Source organism: Thamnophis elegans, chromosome 14, assembly GCF_009769535.1.
Source record: "Thamnophis elegans isolate rThaEle1 chromosome 14, rThaEle1.pri, whole genome shotgun sequence".
NCBI classification, from domain to species: Eukaryota; Metazoa; Chordata; class Lepidosauria; order Squamata; family Colubridae; genus Thamnophis; species Thamnophis elegans.
In genome coordinates this window covers 21,977,425-22,001,129 of record NC_045554.1, presented here as the reverse complement: position 1 = coordinate 22,001,129, position 23,705 = coordinate 21,977,425, and the positions used below count along the sequence as shown (strand labels likewise).

The following is a 23,705-nucleotide window of genomic DNA, read 5'->3' as shown; positions in this document are numbered from 1 at the left end:
CGGCTTCAGACGTGAGACTGTTGCAGGACATCACCAAAGTAATGGCAGCCACCCAGTTCTCAGCGGACGCCACCCAGGATGTGGTAAAGTATTCTTCTAGAGCTTTACCTTCCGCAGCAGCATCCAGACGCCTGCTATGGCTACGTCATTGGCAGGCAAATTCCCAGCCAAAATGGCACCTGGCAAGAGCAGATTATACCGGGGACAAGCTGTTTGGTTCATCTCTGGATCCCATTCTTGTGGAAGACAAGAACAAGCATAAGGTCTTCCCGGCCACGACCAGGCGGTCAGAGCACCGACAGACTCCTTACCCCAGAAGAGCATCCTATTGTCCACCTGAGTCGGAGTTCCAGCAACAGAGGTACACTGCACCCAGATTTCCCAGACAGGGGGATAGGCAGTTTTCCAGGGACAGATTCAGAAGCCAACTGCAGGGCAAGTGGCCCTTTCGAAGGAAAGGGGGGTGGGGGCGGCCGACCCTTCCACAGGTTCAAGTGATCTGCCTCTGGATCACCCCATTGGCGGCCGCCTCTCTTTATTCACGGATTCCTGGGATTGCATCACCTCAGATGAGTGGGTCCTCCAGACTGTTAGGCTCGGGCTTCAACTGGAGTTCCACTCGCAGCCCCTGAATAGGTTCCGAACCTTCACCTCCTCTAGGAATCCAGCCAAGCGGGCCCTCCTGGGCAAGGCCATCCAACACCTGCTGGCCATCAGGGCAGTAGAGTTGGTTCCAGAGGGAGAGGGGATCAGGATTTTATTCTAACCTGTTCCTAGTGCCCAAGAGTTCAAGGGGGTTGAGGGCCATCTTGGACCTCAAATTACTCAACTCCAGATTGGTTTACCGTAGGTTCAAGATGGCTTCTCTCAAGTCCATCCTAGAAGGTATCTGACAGGGGGATTTTCTGGCCTCAGTTGATCTCACGGAGGCCTATTTACACATCAGGATCGCCCCTGAGCATCGTAGGTTCCTCAGGTTTTCACTGGTTCAGCTGGTTCAGGAGATCCGTAAGACTCGTTCTGTCCATGTAGTTCTTCTTTCCAGGCTTCTCAGGAAATTCATGTCATGCATTGGGATCATGCCCTGGGCCCGTCTCCATGCCAGAGAACTCCAGTGGTTCCTGTTCCCGCACCAGAGATGCAGGATGAGCGACGCGATCTTCAAGGTTCTCGTGACACCCCAGGTGCTCCTCTCGTTCCGTTGGTGGCTATCTCTAGCTCTAGGCAGAGGGTCCCTATTCAGGGAGCCAGCAAGGAAGGTGCTCACGACGGACGCGAGCCTATTTGGCTGGGGAGCGCACCTGGAGTCCCAAAGAGCCCAGGGCCCCTGGACTCCAACGGACCTGCACAACAACATCAACTGGCTGGAGCTCAGAGCCATCCATCTGGCTCTGCGACACTTCAAGGCAACAGTGTCCGACCATACGTCCTGGTCCTGATGGACAACGTGGCAGCAAAGGCCCATGTGAACAAGCAGGGGGGCACGCATTCCAAGGCCCTGCGCAACGAGGCCCTCTGGCTGTGGAACTGGGCGGAAAGGAACATCCGATCGATCAGGGCAGAGCACATCTCCGGGGTAGAGAACCAGCAGGCGGACTGGCTCAGCAGGGAGATATTTGACAACGGAGAATGGCAACTCCATCCCAGTGTCTTCCAGCAGATTTGCAGGAGGTTCGGCCACCTGACAGTGGATCTCTTCGCAACCCCGTCGAACACCCAGCTGCCAAGCTTCATCTTGAGGTTCCCGACAGTGGAGCAGTGGATGCAGATGCTGTTCGCTGCAGATGGCCGGCCAGTCTTCTCTATGCCTTCCCTTCCCCTCATCCCTGGGGTTCTGAGGAAGCTAGTGACAGAGAGAGCAGAGATGGATCTGGTGGCCCCCTACTGGCCACGTAGCCCCTGGCTGGCAGACCTGGTGAACATGACGACATCCCCCCATTGGAGGATTCCGCAGGGGGAGGTGGCTCTGCGCCAGGGGTCTCTGGAGCATCCAGACCCAGAGTGGCTCCATCTGACCGTCTGGCTCTTCAGCGGGAGCAACTGAGGGGGGGGGGGCATTTCTCCGCCAAGAGACTTTAGGCCCTTGAAATACCTTGTTTTGGCAGGGAAAATAGCAAAATATATACATGACATTGAATGCACTTTATTACGATATTTGAAGAAAGCTAGATACAACTTGGCTTTAAATGAGACATACATGATTAAGGAAGTTGCTTATTCTGTCACTGGATAATTGGATCTGCATCCTTCAAGCCAAGACTCTTGCCCTGCTCTTTCTTCTGTGTGCAGTGTGAGAGCATTTTTCTATTGAGGTGCCAGACATTAACATGCCACAGCTACCATGCTTGGGGAGCAGATAAGTCTGTATTTAAACATTTATTACTTTGGGGTTTCTACTCCTGCTTCTCCACTTTACTAAGGTAAAGCATTCATTCGTTATTTAAGATATTGACTGCCCTTTATCTGTTCCTTAAATAACCTAGAAATGTCATTTACTGTCTTTTCTTTCGCTCCTCCCAAAGAAACCAACCTTTGTTCTTATTGCTTTCTTTTTCTTGCCAAGGAAGAACTTAGGAACAGACTCTTCCCTTCCAGCCAGCCTTCTTCTTAGTGGAGCTGATGATGACTTTGGCAGAGACGCAGGTCAGACGGCCATCAGTTCCTCCACTCAGCAGTTCCATCGCATTTTGCACCTTAGTGTTTCTTCAGGGGAATATGAAAAGCTTAGCCAGGTACCTACCAGTGTTGAATTTAAGTTCATTTCCTCAGTTCAAACCTGTCTCCCCATCTCACCAATTGTGTTTGGTTGCTGAAAGAGTTCTGTTGACTCAGAGAGGGAGGGAGAGAGAAAAACAATTTTCACAAAAATAAAAAAGCATGAAATAACATGACCCATTATCTTTACACCACCATCACTCCAAAATTATACTTTTCACTGGCTGGTATCTTAGAGCAAGATTTCCAACTCTACTAAATGTGGTGATCTTGGAAAAGTTGGGGCCTTTTATTTTTCAGGGCTCTGTGGCTAAAGACAAAGTCAACCAATAAATACAGTTCTTCTGGGGTTTCCCGATCTTGAAAGGTCTGTTGAATTCAGTCCATGCAAAATCATTCTGCTGTCAGTTGCCCAGGTGCTCTTCAGTTCAGCCAGGGGTGTTTTCTCAGGAGTGTCCTGCTCAGAGACAAGACTCCATTTTCTATCAGAGGTGATACTCCCTTGAATTGGCAACAGATGCTTCAGGGATGAAGCTCAAGTAAGTTGCTTTTATGGGAAGACGCCAAAAAAGCTCTTACAGTACCAAATTCAGCTCTTGCAGATACTGGAATCCATTAGAAACATCATCCTAGTAAGATCAAAGAAAACGTATTGACTAGGAGAATAATTGCACAACAGGTTAGGATTAGGTACTTATTACAAGAAAACCTCTTTTAAAGAGGGTTTTGGGATTGCAACATATTTATTTTCACTGCAGTTACAGAGAATGTGCTTGGCTGGGGAAGCTGTTGGGGCGTGGTTGAGAGTCCCTTTTCCGAGCGGGGCCCTTCACATTTATCATGCCATTTCCTTGAGAGCAAACCAAGGATGCACTGTGACTTTTCCTGCGCTATGGCCTGGCAGGGGACAAGGATTCCTAGGCAAATCACCCAGGAGTTGGTTGTGTTGGAGTGCCGGCAGACCATTGGTGGGAAAGGGGCTCTGGCAGGGGGCAGCCAAGAATAAATGCGATGGGTTGGCTGTGGGGGGACCCTGCGGTGGAGTGGGTGCAGCCATGTTCCCCTGTTTAATTGTCCTAGATCCCATCTACACAATGGTCTGGTCTAGTCTCGGACACTTCTGTTGTGGCTGGCTTCACCCTGGCCCTGTTTTTTGCAGGGCTTGTATGACAATTTCCTCAATATGAAGGTGAAAGATTCCAGCTTGGACTCGGTCTGCTTGGCCTTGGAGTGGCTTGGCTTCTCTGATCTGCTGGGCAAGGCAATCCTGTGCAGCCAGAGCTTTCAGCTGATGAGATACTTGCCCTTCCTCCCAGTTTCTTTCCACGTGCTCTTTGCTGCTTCCAGTATTCCCAGACTGACATATCCGCACAGCCAACATGAGGTATGAATGGAGACAAAACCATCAGGGACTGGCTAGGAAAAACAAAAAAGTGAGTTTAGCATCGGTCACCTTCATGATTCACAAAATCCCCTGATGATCATGAAGTGGAGAACTACCCTTCCCTCTCTTTGGCTTCTGATGAACCTGTTTCAAAGTTCATATGCCTCTTATGGAGATGAAGAGTCATAGTTTAGGGATAAAAATTGCACTTTTGTATGCAAATTCAGACAGTCTCAAGTTCAGTTTAGGTCTGAGAGAGAAAACTGCAGAAAACTCCTAAATGCAAGATCTACTGAGTTGGTGTCAACCGTTCGAGATAGAATGGGAAAGAAACAAAGGCCATAAGAAAGATTAGAACCTCATTTTATTATAATAATCATGAAAGCCTTCCAACGGTTTTCCTTCTTTCTCTTTTATACCAAAGATAGTCAGGGTGGGGTAATCTTGACTTTCTTTCTCACACCCATCTGTTTTTCTGAACTAAGTTCGCGTTTTCCAAACAGACGTTGCATTCTTCCTCAAGGCTGTCATCTGTAGAAGGCAGCTTCTTAGGGAGGCTTTGACAGCCAACCAACCTGTCGCGGCCTTTTGGGAGAAATTGCACTCTGTCAATATTCTGCATGATGGTGACGAAATCTCTTTGGAACTTTGCCTGCCTGCCAATGCTTCCTGTTCTTTTTCTCACTCAGGCTCTATCAAAACTGACCCAGATGCATCACTTGGTAGATTCCATGATTTCTGGAATTGCACCCAACTCACGCAGTCGTGTCAGACCTCAATCTTTTACCCTTGAAGCCCTTTGTCTCCTCTTGGAGATTATTTCACCAAAACTGAGACCGGTAAGAAAAACTTTTTCCTGGGGATGGGAAGGGTTTCATAGGTCAGGACTGGCTGAACGAGCAACACAGTGGCTAGAGAGACAATAAGAATCAAATCCTTAGGTCAAAGACATAGCCCCTGCTTTGATCTCTTTTGCAAGGCATGAAGGAGAGCCAGTTTGTGGAGGTGTAATCCTGCCCTAGGCACAAAGCCAGCTGGGAGATCTTGGGCCAGCTTCTCTCAGCAGACAATGGCAAACCACTTCTGAGATCTCGCCAGGATAACTGCAGGGACCCATCCAGGCAGTTACCAGGAGTCAATGACTCAAAGGCGCAAGCACACACACACACATGAATGCATTTACAACGCATTCTGGCAAGTGATGATAAACGATGCCAGCTGAAGCAAGAATGGAGAGCTGCTTACCAAGAAAGGCAGTTTTGTGCCAGCCTGCCTTGCCAATTATTCTCTTGCTTAAGACCTGTCCAAAGATCGACATTGCTATAGCCCCCAAATAAAAATATTCCTATGAATGGAAAACCATCAACTCAGGAAATGTTAGCAACATCTTCTTTTCTTGCCATGCTAATCTCAAGAAATATTGGTAATGTATTCCCTGAAGTCTTCCAACTGTTGAACAGTTACATATATCTATCAGTGCTGGAAGATGCTGCCCAATTGCTCTCAACATTCTGTGATTCTGAGTGAGCTCTGCCTGGCGTGGTGTGGCCTATCTTTGGCAAGTTTCAGAGGCTGGTCTAAGCCATGAGTTAACTGTTTTTGAAGTCTGCATGTAAGAAAACAAAACCAAACAATTTCCTTCCCCCATTTGGTGGTGTTTGAAAATGGCAGCCCATTTAGGAAGGACAGTGTTATTCTTTCCCAGTTATACAAATTGCAGTCTGTTATGGCAGGTGGGTAGGACAAGTGCCATAATGCACCTCCTGACACAAATGGTGCAATTATTAATCATTGATGCTAGTTACATTGTGTCATTGCAACATGTGAGGCATTCTGATGTCATTGTGGCCTTCGTCAGATGCCCAGGGCTCTACCATTTTGCCTGGGTATTAGTGTATCCAGGAAACTCTTTTGTTATCTCCCAGGCTCCTAACTTATTTCATTAATTATAACTATTAATTGGAAAGCTTCTCAGTACATGGACCTATGGGTCACCTTTGATTCCTGTCCCATGAAACTGAATGATGTTACACACTCAGCCTCAGCAAATGGCATTAATCAGAAGAACCTGGGGCTTCAAGAAGCCTAATTTTGGAGATAAAATCTGTACCAAACCCAGATCCAAATTCAAATCCACAGTCACTGACTTTCGATCCAGCGTTCTTGGTTGAGGTGTTATAGGGGTGGATTACATTGGAGAAACAAGAATTGATTACATCATGCTGTCCCACTTACACACAAATGTAACAGTGGTTTAGTGGGTTTCTTAGTCTTGGTATTGCTCAGCAATTCCCTTCACAAAAAAAATTAAGTCCAGCCAAAAGCAGACCAATGCTAGTCCACAGAGCAAACGTTTCCCAAGCAAGACAAATCCACCAGGCAAAATTAAATCCACAACACAAGAGGATTCACAGGCAGGAAAAGTCCAGAGTTCACAAGGCACAATCCAAAATCAAATTGATACCAAAACGGAATGAATTCATAGCAAGGCAGGAATCACAACAACCAGTAAACACAACTAGGGAATGAATACATTGTTCCAAGTATTGTCTCCATCTGTCTGCTGTGCTAAATAGCCAGCTTCTGGTGCAGCCCATCAAGAGGGACAAGGCTGCCTCCTCATGAGTAATCTGGCTAACCTCCTCTGCCATTGCCTTTGCCCTATGGCACAGGCGGCATGCAGAGCCCTCTCTGCAGGCAGGTGAGCCGTCGCTCAGCTTCACCACGCATGCACGTGTGCCCCCCTCTGACCAGCTGGTTTCTAGGTCTCTGCCGTGAATGCACGGGAGGAGGGTGCATGCAGGAAGGGGATGGGGTGCTCACATTGCATTATGGGTGCCCACACGCTTTCGGCACGTGACGACAAAAAGGTTAGCCATCGCTATCATATGTGTTCTCGGATCAGATACAGAAGGCAGTTCATCATTAACCAGATGCCGCTGTATGCTTTCCCAAGTGAAGCCCCAGGGCTGTCCTGCAGAAGCTGTGCTTCAGCCAGATCACTCCCAGCCGGCTGCTGGGAGCCATTGACTCCCTCCTTCCAATCATACACTGGAAGCTTTGCCAGAAAGTTGGGGTTGAATGCAGCAAAAATTACTGGGAACACCAAGTTGATAAAGTTCTTGAAAATGAACAGGTCAAGATCCTGTGGAACTTTCAGATCCAAACAGATAGACATCTGATCCACAGCAAATCTGACATCATTATTATGGAAATAAAGTATGTTTCATTGATATTGCAATACAGGGTGATGCACAAATTGAAGAAAAAAAGCTTGAAAAAAATGAAATAGCATGGAATACTGCTATCATGTCCCCCCTAGTTTTTCTTTTCTCTAAACTAACCAAGCCCAAATCCTGCAACCGTTCTTCATGTTTTAGTCTCCAGGCCTTCAATTGTCTTTTTTGTACTTTTTCCAAAATCTCAACATCTTTTTTGTAATGTGTTGACCAAAACTGGATTCAGTATTCCAGGTGTGGTCTTACTAAGGCTTTATAAAGTGGTACTAATATCTCACATGATTTTGATTCTATGCCTCTTTATAGAACCAATTAGCTTTGTATTAACTTTTCTGGCTGTTACCACAGCCAGAAAATATATATTTATTTATTTATTTAAAGTCACAACCCCTGGTATGCCCAAATATGGGAGGAAGATCACACTTCCATTCTCTGTCCTTCGGCTCGTCACAAGAGACCATCCAGACAGAAACCCAATATTTTTTACTGTTGCCTTTTTGTTACATTTGTTATATTTGTGCTGATAAATAAATAAAGGGAGACTCCTTATCAGCTGAAGCCAGGGAAGAAGGTATACCGTATTTTCACGACTATAAGCCGCACTGAAAATCCTAAAATTTGATCCAAAACCGGCAGTGCGGCTTATAACCCGGTGCGCTTTATATGTGGAAAAAGATCTCCCAGCTGCTTTCGGGGCTTCCTGGAGCGCCAAGAAGATTCGCGCTCTCCTCCGCTCCTCGCGACTGCAATAGATGTCCAGAAGCGGCTTTTGGGGCTAATGGGGATTGGATTTCCAGCTCGATAGCCCCTGCCGCTTCTGGACGTCTATTGCAGTTGTGAGGAGCCGAGGAGAGTGCGGAGAACAGCGCGAAGGTTCTTGGCGCTCCAGGAAGCCCCGAAAGCAGCTGGGAGAGGCGCACGGCTTGGTTTCTCCTCCCTGGACGTCGCAGCAGCAGCCCCAAGCGCACCGATCTCAGTGTTTTTCGCATCGGGGTGTGCTGCAAGAGCATGCCCCGATGCGAAAAACACAGAGGTCGGTGCGCTTGGGGCTGCTGCTGCGACGTCCAGGGAGGAGAAACCAAGCCGTGCGCCTCCCCCAGCTGCTTTCGGGGCTTCCTGGAGCGCCAAGAACCTTCGCACTGTTCTCCGCTCCTCCTCGCGACTGCAACAGATGTCCAGAAGCGTCGGGAAACGTGCGGCTTATAACCCGGTGCGCTTTATATGTGGAAAAAGTTTGAAAAATTAACGCTAATTGATACTGCGGCTTATAATCCGGTGTGGCTTTTGGTCGTGAAAATACGGTATATTTAGAGTCACATCCCCTGGTAAGCCCCAATTATGGGAGGAAGCTACTTTCCTATTTTTTAAAATCAAATTTTAATATGGTATGAAAAATAATTGTAAATCAATAACCTAATAATCATAACCTCATGATTATTCATTCTGTGTAAGTTGTAGTATTGACCATTAATTTGATGCCTTTAGTGGAGGAAAGATTTGGTAAAACCTGTTGGTACTGAAGACTCCATGATATCTCCACATCCCTCCAAATGCCCGTTTTGGAGAACAGCCATGGGATGAGGCCTGGCCTCCTCTGTCTCCTGCTTCAAGCATCCCACCAGTTTCCTTGCTGTGAAAATCAAAACACTGGGCTAATTTGAGCTTTGGCCTGATCGAGCAGATCCCTTTTGATGTCCTTAAGACATAATAACTAACTAGAGCGGCTTTCAAACAGAATTGGATGAAGGCATGGAGGAGCGTCTACGTTATCTCCAGATCGAGGAGAACTCTCCCCAAATGTTACTGGAGAGAGATGAAGGAAAAGGGATGTGGTTCTCTGCCTCCTGCTTGCAAGTCCCTCGGAAGCTGGATGGTGGGAGAATGCTAAATGAAGACGGAGCTTGGGATGATTCATTCTTACCTCCTTAGGTGAACACACAGCTGTACAGTCAGAAGGAAAAGGAGCAGCTATCGCAGCTGATCAATATTATGCTGACATACAATCTTACTTACCATCAAGAGCGGACTCCAGAAGGCCAGTACATCTATAAGCTTGACCCGTAAGTACTACCTTTTCAGGTAAGCAGGTAATTTTTGCATGGTTTCACAATTGTTCTCACTGGAAACGCAACATCTGGTGCAAGAGTAGCCTGCAGTGCTGAGTCCCTTGTGAAAATCAGACATGCCAGTGGTGTTGCTGCTGGGCAGAAGAACCGGCTGATCAAATGCTTCATGTTCAGATATACCAATGGTATTTCAAGCTAGCAAATGGGACGGTTGAGTCCTAGTTCCCTAGGCTTCCTGAGGATGTTTCAGGGTGAATGGAAAGCCAACCCTGCAGAGAAATCCCTCTGGTTTTCTAAAGTTTTATAAAGGCTGTGTTCAACATGACATAGCTGGAATCTGAAAGTGGTTGGGGTCTGTTCCATCAGTTCAGCTGCACGGTTGACCCACCCTGGAATATTTCACATACATAGGGATTAACTCAAAGATTCCTGGATATGGGCAGGAAGGGCTCTAATGACCTTATTGTGTAGGTTTGGGTGTATTTCCAGCTCTTCTGCTCTTATTTCAGTAGGGTTTACAAAACCTTGTTGTGATCCAAATGCCAAATTGTATTCAAGTAAAAGTGTGGGTGTGAAAGGGATGGTTGGCTTTGTTAATGCTTTGGGTCTTGTTTCCTTTTACAATAATACTGCTGCCTCGGTTGCAAACCCCAGGAATGTGGAAGAGGTTTGTAGGTTTCCTGATCTCCCGTTTCGGAAACCGTTGACTTACCAGGCCAAGCAGCTCATTGCGCGAGAGATCCAAGTGGAGAAGATGAGGCAGATGGAGGCCCCTCGCCAGGTATTGCCTCCACTTGGGGAGCCCCCGGGCACCATTGGCTGGCTGGCTTGGTGGCCTGTTCTGAGGAGTTAGCAGTTCGCCATGCTCGCCTTACAAACGCACCTTTGGACCGGATCTCAAAGTGTGAGATGCCTGTGCTAGGTGGCCAGCCTTTGGTGGCAATTCAGAAGAGCCAAGCTCTCGTTTCATTGCCTCATTTGCAAACAGAGAGTCCAAAGCAGGTGGCTGCACCTGCACCCGCCCATCCCCACCCCACTTTCCCCACCATGGAATTATTATTCATTATGATACAAATATCCTGAGGGCTTCTGAGAAGAAACATCCCCATGTTTCCTGGGAAGGGGGGGGGTGGAGTGCAGGGATCTTTTTTTTGCCCATCCCATTTCTTCAATCTGCCACTAACTCCCAGGTGTAGGTCCAAAGTGATCTGTGATGCATTAAAAGAGAACAAATACTTTTAATCTGCTCTTTTTAAAAAATAAACAATTTGGAGAAAATACACAATGGGGGCATTTTGGAATTGATCATAAACATTTAAATTTTAAGTCTAACAGTTCAAGATTACATACAGCTCTGGTAAAACTGATGTAATTTTCCCCTTGTTTCATTCTTCTCCCTCCTGAACACCCCAATGTTTCTCTGCTCTCCCTCAGGCATTAGAGGCCAGGTCACTCCCCACAGAGGCCAGCCGTGAAACGGGGACAGGTGGAGAGTGCCGTAAATCTAGGATCAGGAACCACGAGCAAAGTCTTGACCAAATTGTGAAGAGAGCGACAGTTGAGGAAAAGGTGATGACCGTATATAAGAGCTGGAGGGGCAGGATGGTGCAGGATTGCAGAGTTTGGCCAAAGCGTGCATGGCCTTGTGTGTGTGTGCCTAAAAGTGTGCCTAAAAGAAACCCCACACTTTCTTTGGCCTGAGAAACCATATGAGTTGCAGGGTTAAAGATTCTGGAATACATTGCTAGGCAGCTGGAGTTGCTGAGCTGTCAGAACGTCCACTAAGTAAGGAAACTGGTTCATGAAAAATTACAAATTGCAAATGAGAAACATGACTTCAGCCCCCCTAGAAACTAGTATAGTTTTTTTTTTATTGGTGATTTTTCATCCACTCAGACTAGCAAAGTTGCTGATATAGATTGTTCTCAGAACTGATATAGTTCTCAGAAAACCTGGCCATGCCAAGGATGTATCCACAGGCTTAGGACAAGTTTGGAAGTGTTGACATGGTAGTCCTGAGGAGAATGGAGAGATCCAAGTTTGTAAAGGTGCTACTTGTAGAGATCAGTGGCCATTTTGCCAGTTGGTGAACCAGTTCTGCCAAAATGAAGGCCATGAAGTAAGGAACCAGTCATAACCCCTGATTCACCCAAGGAGGAAGAGTTTGTTCCAACCCTTGAGGGGCACCTGAGGGGCTTTTGGCTTTCTGGGCAGGGTGGCACGTTTCCCAACAAGGCATCAGCTTAAAGCCACCCATTTTGCCTAGAAACAACAGTGGGGTCTAGATGGAGTCTCGGGGGTATTTGGGAATGGAGATCATGAAGCTAAAGTTGAATTTAGCCTTGTACCCTGTCAATTTCCTATTTTGTTTTATTGTTGAAAAACATAGAGAGAAATTCAGTAAAGAAGGTACCAAATTGGGTTCCTTTATGCCCCGGGGGCCCTGGTGGACATCCAGGTTCTGGCAGAGATTGTGAAATAGCTGCAGCCTGTTGTTTTTGTGCTGCTCTTTGAGAAGAGTAAACCTTTTGAGTGGGGGAGGGGTGGGGAAGAGTAGTTGCCGATGATCTCTGTTTCCCTCTTCCTCCAGCCAGAAAGAGACTTCTTTGGCCAGGTCATCCTCAAGAAAAAGGCAGCCCCTTCACCAGGTAAGATTGGGGCTGATGGGAAACATCCTGTCTGGGGAAATGGTGGGCTAAAGTATGGTTCAGCTCCCCCGTCAGACTGAATTTAAATGTCTCTTCAAGGAGAGAGCCCTCATGGGGAAGAGGAGTTGTTGGCTGGGCTCTTTCATTTCATTTTCATTTCATTTATTATATTTATATGCTGCCCTTTTCCCCCGAAGGGGACTCAGGGCGGCTGACAAATCAAATCTGGGAAGGGGGGGGGGGTACAGACAAAAAAATAAAAAACAAACAATACACAATTTAAAACACACAACAGTCATACCATTCGAGAACGGGACAACAGGGTGTGATACTCCCTTGCTCTCTGTTATGAAAGCCTACTGAGAATGATGGGAGAGAGCCAGTCCTTTCTAGCTTCCTTGGTTGGCCGTAGTAGCATTCACTGGGTTAGAAAGTTATTTCAATTTGCAGCACAGAAATTGTAGTTGTTTTGAGCTTTGGCCACAAGTGAAAGGATTGCTCAGCCCCAGGAAAACAGAAAGCCCACCTTGTCCCTGTGGTCTCCAAAAGCAGGGACAGCGAAAGTTGTGGATGAGATTTCAGCAGTCAATATCCTCTGCAACCATAAAGTAGCATTTCCTGAATCCCCTCCATGATGTTTTCTTTAATCTTTTAAAATTCTTAATAAAGTGCTGACAAAAACAATGAAAAGCTGGCAAGCCCCTTCAGCTCATTAAGTTAGTGGTTCTTAAACTTACAGTCACTATAAATGTATTGTGGTTATATGGACTTGAATGTTTTTCTGCAGTTTTTACTTGTGCTTTTTTATTGTGACGAATGCACCCCCAGTGAGGGACATGATATAAAAATATCTTTGATTTCTGCTTTGATTTCTGATTTGATCAGGTCTGCCTTGAACTGAGAACCAGAGAATGGCTCAGGCTGGTTAAAGAAGGCAGCTCTAACTATGATTGGTGATCAAGGCTTGCAGCTTGATGATTCTTTGTCCTTGGGTTCTCCAACTTCACCTATCAAACTAGTAAATTAGGGTTATTTTTGCTATTGTTCCCCTCCAGAGCTGAAAAAATAACCTTAATCTCCCCTTCAGGTAGAATAAGTTGAAGAATCTAAGGACGAGGAAATCATCAGGCTGCAAACTTTGATCCCTGATTGTGGTTAGAGCTGTCTTCTTTAACCAGCCTGGGCATTCTGGTTCTCAGTTTAAGGCAGGCCTAATCAACCACCTCTTGTTTATAAGCAAGTCATATAAAGAAGAGAGAAAATTTTAGTTGTGTGGTTCTAGTATCCATTTTGACTTTATGATCACCAAAGCCCTTACAATACAATTTTTTTCTTTTCTTTTTTCTTCCTAGAAGCTGATCAAGTACTTGATAAAAATACAGTAGAAAAACAAATTGGAAAAGCTGTTGGGCAAAGTGATGTTTGGTTCCGGTTTAATGAAGGTGTTTCCAATGCAGTTCGGAGAAACATTTATATTAAAGATTTGTTCTAACATTTAAAAAAATAAAAAATAAAATAAGGGCATAAAAAATCAGGCAAAAGGAGAACTTTTTAATGTATTTTTTGGTATAAAATCCTATTTTGGAGTAAATAAAGACATGCTTAGTATTGCTTTATTTCATTTACAAACTTATTACACTCATGCAGTTTTTTACTGCAAAACTGTTTCCTAAAATACAAAAAAAATGAAAATGCTTATAAAATGTATGTTTATATCTAAAAAAAAGAAAGAAAGAAAGAAAGAAGACAGCAAACAAAATTAGAGTTACAAGAAAGAGCAATTGGTGGGGTTCTTAAGGACTTTGATTCTGCTTCACTCTTTCTGGTTACAATTAATTTCCATTCTTTTAGTTAAGTGATTCAAAATAGGAAGTCTCCTCCATACAAATTTATCCCTCCCAGTGGTTTCCAAATCATGAACTGACAGGTTTAAAATAAACATACTGCAATGTGGCATTGGAGGCTCCCATCATTCTGTGCCAATGAGGATAAGCCATGTTCATCCTGGTTCTCTCCCACCACACAACAGATGGCCAGGCCACTCTTTCCCCGTGAGGATAATCCGGCTTTCTGCAGGACAACCCCTTGGAAGCAAACCCACAGCCAGGATCTGGGAGACATTGCAAACACAGTGCCGTCAGACTTTCAGAGGGAACAGCTGTGGGAAAGCCCACCTTCAGAGCCCCTTGTGCACAAAGCTGGATCTCCACTTAAGCCACACCCACCCCAAGAGTGCCCCAGAGACCAATAATTGGGAACCCTGTAACACAGTCCTTACATAAGGCCCCAGCACTAACAAAGGACTAGGAATGAGAATTTAGCAAGAGTGGCAAGCAAATAACTTTGGAGCCTTCTGTTTATGCAAATTTGGAGCATATCCAAAGGAAAGCATTTGTCAATCAGGGATGGTGCTGGGCTAAGAATATGGACTAGAGGATTGTACATTTTCCTCTTTCCACCCAGGGGTTGTTTTTCATGCGTTCTGGGTTCAGAAATGGATCTTCTGGGATCCCATCCTCAATCCATTTAAGGAATCTACAAAGAAACAGAAAGCAAGATCTCTCACTGCTAACATCCAGTGTTATACTTTGAACTCTTGTTATACAGATTGATGAAATCATCTCCAGGAGTAAAATTCTCATCTTTAAAAAGTGTTGTTAAATTACTTATAAATACAAATGCAAGCAGGAATTTACAGGAAAGTCATGAGAAGTTATGAGGAGGAGCGGCAGAATTTTGTTTCAGAGCCTTAATTTTTTGCACATCCACATCATTCATACGAATCTCTGGATGGCTGCATTTGGTATAATGGTATTTGAAAATCTCCAAAACTCAGGAAATCTCTTGGATACTTTTCTGTAATAATCTCTTCTGCCATCACAATAAGATATTTTTTAAAAAGGTAGTAAATCTGCATGTGATTATTTTAAAAACAGTTATTGAATAAAAGCATGTATCATGATATCACAAAAGGCAGGAGATTTCTGGATGTAGAATGTGAACAATGTATTCTCCGTGCTGCCCTCCATCCCTTCTTCCCCTGAGCCTTTGAGTCAAACCTGGTTCATATAGGTGAATACAGGTCCAAGCAGTTTGCCTTCTGACACATTAACAAACCCAGCTGGCTTTATGTCTAAAGGGATGCTGGAAGAGAATGACCAGTGTTCTCTCTGCTAGTCTAGTGTGTTTGAGCGCTACATCAAATCATCTTTACTTTTGTATCAGGAGGAGGGGAATTATACTCTGAAATGCACAGCAGAGGTGATTTCTTTCCAGAGATGTAAAATAATGCCAGCAGTGGAATTCCCAGCCTGATTTCTCTGCACGGAGGCTTATCAATAGGTTATTCTGATCAAAAGTCATCATCCGACTTGGTTTGGTTTACTTCAACAACCAGAATGTTGGAGAAACTCAAAATATGGCCTGGGTTTGCCAAATTTCAGGCTGGATCTTTCCAGTTCTAACTGGAAATTAAATCTGGAAATGTAAATGTGCAGATCCAGCCTCCATGTTAACTTGTCTCTACTCATTTCCCAAGTTTGCATGGAATCCTGCTCACCAAATGGGTAGAGTTCACAAAGTGTACTAATTGCAAATCACCAAAAAACCCAACTGTGTTTGAATGCAACTGTTCATTATTTAACTGGTCGAGTTGTACTGAACATAAACAAAAAGACTGATACATAATAATTGGAACAAAAACTGAATAATCACAATTCCTGCTAGCCCCTCTCCCTCTTATTGCACATTTCCCACTCATTTTCAAGCCTTTTCTCTGCAACTTTAGGGGCTGGAAACTCAAGGGTTGTAACATTCTAGTTCTCTACACCAAACAGTATCTGGTGAACTCACTCAGGAATTGTTTTTGATGACACCTCCCGCTTGTAAGCCAACTGATACTTAAGGCTTTCAATTTCCTTTTTCCACTGGGGGGGATCCCACTCATCCATGGAGCCTGGCCTCTGTCAATTTTTTGATCAAGGAAGGAGGAGAGACGCCTCTCTAAAGAGAAAAACAAAGGAAAAAAGGATTCAGTCGTCTGGAGGGATTCCTGTCGCAAAGAGCTTCGGACGAAAGGTACTGCCACTACCATCAGGTTTTTTGCCTGCAATACAGGAAGCCTGCACACAATTGAGTCCAAAATTTCTGTTTGCTAAGTGAAGTATTTCTTAAATAAACTTTGCCCTCTTTTACAACCATTCTTGCCATGGTTGTTAAGTGAGCAATACAGTTAAGTGAATCTGGCTTCCCCGATGACTGTCAGAAAGTCGCAAAAGATAATCACATGACCCAGGGACACTGCAAGGGCCATTTTGATTCATTTTTGACTTGTGTTTATGACGGTTGTAGTTGCCAAGGTTGCCAAGCATCCAAATTTTGATCACATGACTAGGGATGCTGCAATGGTTGTAAGTGTGAAAACGATCATAAATCACTTTTTTCAGTGCTGTTGCAACTTTGAATAGTCTTTAAATGAACTGTTGTAAGTCGAGGACTGCCTGTGTAGGCTAGAGATGAAGTCAAGATTTAATGCCAAAGGGCACCTTGGATTCACTATTAATTTCCATCATGGATGGATTTAACAGTACAGGTAAATCCTTGACGTATGACAACAATTGAGCTCAACATTTCTGTTAAGTGAGAGTTGTTAAATTGTTACATCAATTTTGCCCCAATTTACATTCTTTTTTTGCCACAATTGTTAAGGGAATCACTGCAGTTATTAAGTTAAGGACCTGGTTGTTAAGTGAATCTGACTTCCCCATTGATTTTGATTGTCAGAAGGTTGCAAAAGGGGATCACATGTCTCCTGCGCTCCTCCTGCTTTTGGCACGCGATGGCAAAAAGGTTAGCCATCACTGCCCTAGTGTGACTCAATGTCCATTTCTTTCATTTAAAGGTTATTGAGGTTACAAAGTGACTCCAGCATACATACATCCAATATTTCAAAGGCTTGTCCCCAAGATTCCCTGGGCTAACTGGGAAATAAAGCTCTCCCACCTCACGATTTGCATCATTTATCTGGTGGCATTAGCATTTAACTAACAAATCCTTCTAAATGCTGGGGGGTGGGGGCGGGGGGGCAAACAGCTGCTGTTGGCTAGATGAAAATGCAAAATTTAATCGGATGCAAAGAGCTGCTTTGGCAGACCTGCGTTGGTGGGTACAAAAGGGCAGGTGGCTGTCTGCTTCCAGAGCAATCGTTCTGTCTCTTGGCCTCAGAGTCCTCTGTTAGATTGGGTAATGGATAGGTACACACAGCTAACAGTAACAACAGCTCTTTGTTGTGTACAACAAGTGAGAACAATCCAGCAAAGGTTGAGTCTGACAGCAGCCCTTTTATAGGGAGCTGTCAGATCCTTCAACCAATAGGAACAAACCTCAGTTCCCACCAAAACAAAGGACCTGGGTGGAAACCATAGTGGAAGGGGTGAATATCTAACACCCTTCCCCTCCTGGATGGAACAATCCTATTTGTGATGTAGTCATGCAGGTAGGCGGGCTTTTGGGTTGCTCTGCCTGACCTGCACAGTTCAGTAGGAGGAGTTTCCTTGGACAGGTCAGATGGACCTGTTTGCTCCTCAGCTCCGCTTGGTGGAAGCTCCTGGAACTTTCCACAGGCTGCGGCTGGAGCTTCTAGAGCCCTGTTCCTCGGAGCTTGCTGTGGGCCTGCAACACAATCAGATAGTCCTCCAGCATACTCAGGCTTGAGTTGGCTGTGGAAGGAATGAGTGTTAGTTCCATTTGGGTAGGGCTTTGACTAACCCGTTCAGGAGTTACCTCTGGTTGTCTAAGTACGGAATTGGAGAGGCGGCCACGAAGTTGGTCAACATGCCTTCTCCAATTTCTTCTGTCCTCAAGCTCTACCAAGTAGGAGCAAGGGCCGGTGATGCCTATCACCGTGGCAGGCATCCACAGAGTTCCCTCAGTGTAGTTATGGGCATATACCGAGCCCCCTACGCTAAATGCTTGAATCTTGCTTGTGGAGTCTGGGGACGAGGCGGCAGAATAATTGGGGTGTAGCCAGTCTAAGTGAGACCTTAGCCAGCGACCCATGAGAAGCTCAGAGGGCTTCTCCCAGTGGTGGCGCTGGATGTGATGTGTTGAATTAGTAAATAGTGGTCAACCCATGTTTGCCAATCTCCCGTGCCCATCCTATTGAGGGCTTCTTTTGCAGATTGCACCATTCTCTCCGCCTGACCATCGGAGGCTGGATGGAATAGAGCGACCAGGGCATGCCTGATTCCCTGAGCTGCTGGGACGGTCTCGAACTGCATGGCCATGAGTTGGGGCCGGTTGTCAGAGACTAAGACGTCGGGCAGGCCATGCTTGGAGAAAAGTCTCCATAGCACCTTAATGACTGCCTCTGCCATAGTGGAAGTCATTAGGACTACCTCCAACCACTTCGAGTAGGCGTCCACATCTACAAGAAATGTCTGGCCATGAACTGGGCCTGCAAAGTCAATGTGCACTCTAGATCATGGTGCTTGAGGTCGCTCCCACTCCTTAGCAGGTGCCTTTGGGGGAGTTGGTCTGGATTCCTGGCACGGTGTGCAGGTGGCCACCCACTCTTTGATCTCCCTGTTCATATTAGGCCACCAGACATAACTCCTAGCCAAAGACTTCATCCTGACGATTCCAGGATGCCCTACATGTAAAGCCTCTAATACTGCAATTTGCAGTTTGGTTGGAATAACCACCCAGTCCCCCCACAGTAGACAACCACTCACAACCGATAACTCCTCGTGTTTAGCAAAATACATTTTAAAATCAGCCCCAACAGGCCCCTTGGGCCACCCCCTCCACACCCAGTTCAAAATTTGCTTGATCGTGGAGTCCTTTGCAGAGTGACAGGCAACATCACTAGATGAGATGGGCCCCATCTCCAGGCAGTCAATCAGGAGGACTGGCATTTCGGGGGTAGGGTCAGCAAGAAGTTCTGGTAACGGGCAGCGGCTCAAAGTGTCAGTGTGCCCCAAGGTGGAACCGGGTCGGTGGATGAGGCAGTAGGAATACGCAGCCAGGAAAATTGTCCACCTGGTCATGTGAGATGATAATGACACTGGTGAGGGGTGGTCACCAGCCAGTAAGCCGAACAACAGCTTGTGGTCTGTAACCAGTTTGAAGTCCTGGCTGTAAAGATATTTGTGGAATCTTTTTACTCCAGCCACAGCAGCCAAAGCTTCATGGTCCAACTTGCTGTATTCCGCTCAGCAGCAGACAAGGTCCTGGAGTAAAAAGCAATAGGGGCTTCGGTTCCATTTGGCATGCAGTAGCTGAGGACAGTGCCGACGCCGAAGGGGGTGCTGACGCCGAAGGGGGATGCGTCGTACGCCAGCACCAGCGGCAGGGTTTGGCTGTATTGGACTAGGAAGGAGTCTGCTGACAGGAGTCATTTTACCACGGCAAATGCGGCAGCTTCGGTGTTGCCCCAGGACCACTTTGCATTCTTGGCCAGGAGGCGGTGTAACGGTTCAGCAATGGTGGCTTTCTGTTTAAGAAAGACGCTGTAGAAATTAGGGAGCCTGAGGAACGCCTGCAGCTCGGTTTGATTGCGAGGTGTGGGGGCATCCTGAATAGCTTTAATATTTTGTGTAGTTGGGTGAATCCCAGAACCATCGATCAGGTACCCAAGGAATTCAACCCTTGGCACATTAATTTGACATTTTTCCTTTTTGAGGTGGAGGCCCTTGTCTATAATTCTAGCCAAAACTGTTTGTACATGTTTTAAAAGTTGTGCTTCATTTGCAGCCGACACCAAGATGTCGTCGAAATAGGGGACGACTCCTGGAATCCCCTGCAAAAGCCATTCCATGACGCTTTGGGACAGTCCAGGGGCGATACTAACGCCGAATTGCAGGCGGTGACATTTGAATGCACCCCTATGCGTCACAATGGTTTGAGCCTCTGCCGTAGCGCCATCTACAGGAAATTGTTGCCATGTTTAATTTTGCGAAGATTTTTCCTGGGCCTAGCAAATGTAGTAAGTGCTGTACAATGGGTTTTGTTGTAGCACTTTATTTATTGTGCACTTGTAGTCCACACAGATGTGGACAGACCCATCAGACTTGACAGGTGTCACAATAGGGGGTCTCCCAGCGTGCGTGGTCAACCAGTTCTAGGATTCCCTGGCTCACGAGCTTGTCAATTTCCCTGTCAATTTTGGGGCGGAGAGCGAAGGTACTCTCCTGGGTTTTAGCCTACTTGGTGCTATGTTGGGGTTGAAGCTAAAAGAGATTGGGATCCCCGCATACTTAACCAGACCGGTGCCAAAGATGTCATCGAACTTTTTAAAGATGGCCTCTGCGCCGTCGTCCTTCAATGAGTTTATCCCGGTCACCTCTAGGCCCAGGGCTTGGAAACAATCAAGCCCGAGGAGGCTCTGCAGGTTGCCGCTGACCACCGTCATGGGGAGTTTCCCGCAGAACTGCTTGAAATTCATGCGGAAAGTGCCTTGGCCAACAATGGGGACCCTGTTTCCCTGGTAATCGCACAGGCGGATGTCAGGGGTGTGTAGCTACTGTTTCTGTAGGCTCAGAATAACTTGCTTGAGGGCCGACCACAGTATAATCGTTAGTGACAACCCGTATCGATCTTCCTTTCGCATGGAGTGTCCTCTATGAGGACAGTGACCTTCAGCTTTTTTGGCCACCTGGAGCGGACTTGCCCTATCGATGTGTGATAGGTGACTCTCTGGTTGCCCTCTGAGTGCCATGGTGGCTTTTGCCAGGCCCCTGGGTTGGGCCTCTGTTGGCGGCTTGGTGCGTCTCTAGGCTGCAAGGTGGTGGCAGGGAATTCACTCTGGCATACCTTGGCGATGCGCCCCTTTCGCTCGCAACGTTGGCAAATTGTGTTGTGGAAATGGCAAGACGAATGGGCATGGTCTCCTCTCCTCTGCAGCTAGCGCAGAGTGGAAAACGCAGCTTGAATTTGCGTGCTGGTTGTGTGCGGCAACTGCGCATGCGGCAGCTGTCATCTTCCTCTCCTTCTGAGCTCTCGGATTCGGCCGCTTCACGATGAACTCAAGTGCTTTTCCACGCTTCTTGATGCGTGCATTGGCACTGCAATGCCTCAGTAGATTTGGCAGCTGATTCGGACGCCTTGTCCTTGTCCAATGCAATCTGCAGAGTAAGGTTAGATTTAGCGAGTAACCTTCTCTGCAGGGTAATGTCCCGTATGCTGCAAATTATGCGATTTAGAAACAGCTCGTTCAAGTCTCGGAACTCACAATACACGGCTGCTTTGCGAAGTGCCACCATGTATTTGTTAATCGACTCACCCTCCTTCTGGTTCCTTATGTTGAACTCATGCCGGCGAACATGCTTGGATGGCTTGGGCACATAGTGAGTCTTAAGCATTTGCTGTAGCGCAGACCAGGGAACAGCTTGAAGCGACATTGGCTCCAAGAGGTTTTTAGCCATCTCAAACACTTCCCGGCCACAATATCCGAGGAACATGTTTTTCTTGCGGCCTTCCAGAACGTCCATGAGGTCATTCGCCTCAAGGAAGCAGTCAAATCATAGCATGTACGATTCCCATTGCTCAGTGACTGGGTCATACGGAGCTGGTAGGGCGTGCATAGCCATTTTGCGTACAGAGGATGATTTAAGTTTGCCACTCAAAAATGGCCACTCGTTGCAGTGCTGAGGCTCCGGGCTGGATGCACTTACTGGAGTTCTATGCTCTTTTTGGTTCGCCTAGTTGCCTTCCAATTCCATCCTCGTCGCCAGTGTTAGATTGGGTAATGGATAGGCACACACAGGTTAAGAGTAACAACAGCTTTTTATTGTGTACAAGTGAGAACAATCCAGCAAAGGTTGAGTCTGACAGCAGCCCTTTTATGGGGAGATGTCAGACCCTTCAACCAATAGGAACAAACCTCTGTTCCCGCCGAAAGAGAAGACCTGGGTGGAAACCATGGAAACCATAGTGGAAGGGGTGAATATCTAACATCCTCCCTAGCAGAGCTGGCCCTATCATTTAACAAAGGGGACACAATCATTTAAAGTTCTTGAGCAGTCAAGTATTAATTGGCACATGGGTATTTTCCACTGGAGATTATAGAACAGAATAAAAACTTTGTTGCCACTTTAAAAATACACTGATCAGCTTACATTAAAATGATTTTTTTTGCATTCAGCTCACAAAAGATAACCATTATGCACATACCCACATACACACTCATATATGAAACATCGAAACATCACAGTCTAGTCTAATTTTGGTTGAGGGGGAAAGTGCAAATGCCAGCTCAATCTCATGTGATCCAAAGATATTTGTGGTAGCAAAAATGAGGATTTTAAACTCAGAAATATCTGGAAGACACAGGTTGTCTGTAGAAACCTCCATCTGTGCACTCAGCAGGGTCCAGAATACAAGGAGTTACCATTATTCTAGTCTTTCACCTTCCAAAGCTCTTCTTAGGCAGTCATCTGTGAGCTGTGACACCACAGCTGGTGGTTTTGAAGAATTTCTGGCCTCCATTTATGATGTTGCAACTCTGTGATCCAAAGAATTGATTTTTTGAACAGTTCTCCATATCATTGCACTGTTTACAATGTCCAATACAAAGCTCCAAAGGTCTTCCTTCCCTGCTTTTTAAAATCCCAATAATGTTACTTTCCCCCAAGGCGTCTCTCCTTGGATCATCAACAATTTCCTCTTTCTTAGTCAGAATTAAGTTCAGAATTGCTGGCTCCTTTGTTTCTTCTTCCAACTTCTGAAAAATGAAACTTTCATGATCTGTTGTTGGGAGTTTGTCTTACAGTAGGCCTGGAAATCTCCCATTAACCTGTCCTTTGGAGAACTTGGCAAGTTGACTTAAAAAGGTATTGTCCCCATTAGATGCTTTAGAAAGATGGCATATATGAAACTTTACAGTTGTATTAATTTATTTCTTGCTCCTTCCAATTATGGAAAGTTATCACCCAGCCCTCTCCCAGAAAAATTAAATATGTTAGGAAATACTGAAAAGGCAGAATATTATATTTCCCTGGATGTTGAAAGGAGAAATGTTTTAAAGAGAAACTCCCTGCAGCTTCCTACCTCCCCTCTCTTTTGTCAATGGGCCATTAAGAAGGCCAAGCCATTCCCTTTACATAATAAAGAGTTCTCCCCATCAGCTCCAGGGGGATGGGATTAAGACATCATAATATTGGCACTTTACCCAACTCACCACATGGCATCTGAAAACTCAACCAAATCTGAATTCAAAATGCAGCCTAGAGAGTTGCCCCTGCATGGCCCCATGGTCTGACAACCAATCAGAATACAAGCTCAGAATACATCCAAACCAAAATGGCTTTTTACCCCACAGACACATGAAAAATAATACGAGGTTATTCTAGACATAATAGAGTATTACGAGGCCCATCCAGAAAAGCAAATGGTACTGGTTTTCCTTGATGCACAAAAAGCATTCGATAACGTAATTTGGAAATTTATAACAATACTATTGGATAAGATGAAATTCGGAGAAAAATTTATAAAAATGATAGAAGGATTTTATAACACTCAGACAGCCAAAGTTCTGATGAATGGAGATCTAACAGAAAAGATTGAAATAAAAAAGGAGTCAGACAGGGATGCCCCCTCTCTCCTCTGCTGTTTATATTGACTTTGGAAACTTAACTAAATGAAATTCGGAAAGACC

The 23,705-nt window shown here is 45.7% G+C and overlaps 2 protein-coding genes across 4 annotated transcripts in view; one reads left to right on the top strand and one right to left on the bottom strand.

Moving 5' to 3' along the window:
* The window catches only part of CHTF18 (chromosome transmission fidelity factor 18), a 43,995-nt gene extending 30,335 nt beyond the window's left edge, over positions 1-13,660 (top strand). For all 3 annotated transcript variants that reach the window (XM_032230217.1, XM_032230216.1, XM_032230215.1), the window contains exons 15-22: positions 2,564-2,732; positions 3,875-4,099; positions 4,789-4,938; positions 9,268-9,398; positions 10,059-10,185; positions 10,839-10,973; positions 11,995-12,052; positions 13,405-13,660. In XM_032230217.1, coding sequence (XP_032086108.1) covers positions 2,564-2,732; positions 3,875-4,099; positions 4,789-4,938; positions 9,268-9,398; positions 10,059-10,185; positions 10,839-10,973; positions 11,995-12,052; positions 13,405-13,544 — 1,135 coding nt within the window. In that variant the 3' untranslated portion in view covers positions 13,545-13,660. The remainder of the gene's footprint in view (positions 1-2,563; positions 2,733-3,874; positions 4,100-4,788; positions 4,939-9,267; positions 9,399-10,058; positions 10,186-10,838; positions 10,974-11,994; positions 12,053-13,404) is intronic.
* Positions 13,661-14,481: 821 nt separating this feature from the next.
* Positions 14,482-16,011, bottom strand: GNG13 (G protein subunit gamma 13). The gene is made up of 2 exons (XM_032230339.1): positions 15,905-16,011; positions 14,482-14,587 (listed from the first exon to the last, which is right to left on the bottom strand). The coding sequence occupies exons 1-2, from the start codon at positions 16,000-16,002 to the stop codon at positions 14,482-14,484; spliced, it is 204 nt and encodes a 67-aa protein (XP_032086230.1). The 5' UTR covers positions 16,003-16,011.
* Positions 16,012-23,705: the final 7,694 nt, after the last annotated feature.

What these genes read in the sequence shown, in the direction of transcription:
- GNG13 (XM_032230339.1), bottom strand. Translation starts at nt 16,002, where the DNA reads ATGGATGAGTGGGATCCCCCCCAGTGGAAAAAGGAAATTGAAAGCCTT. An exon ending in TCATCAAAAACAATTCCTGA is followed by an intron (nt 14,588 to 15,904) that starts GTGAGTTCACCA and finishes GTTTCTTTGTAG; the next exon opens with ATTCCTTAAATGGATTGAGG.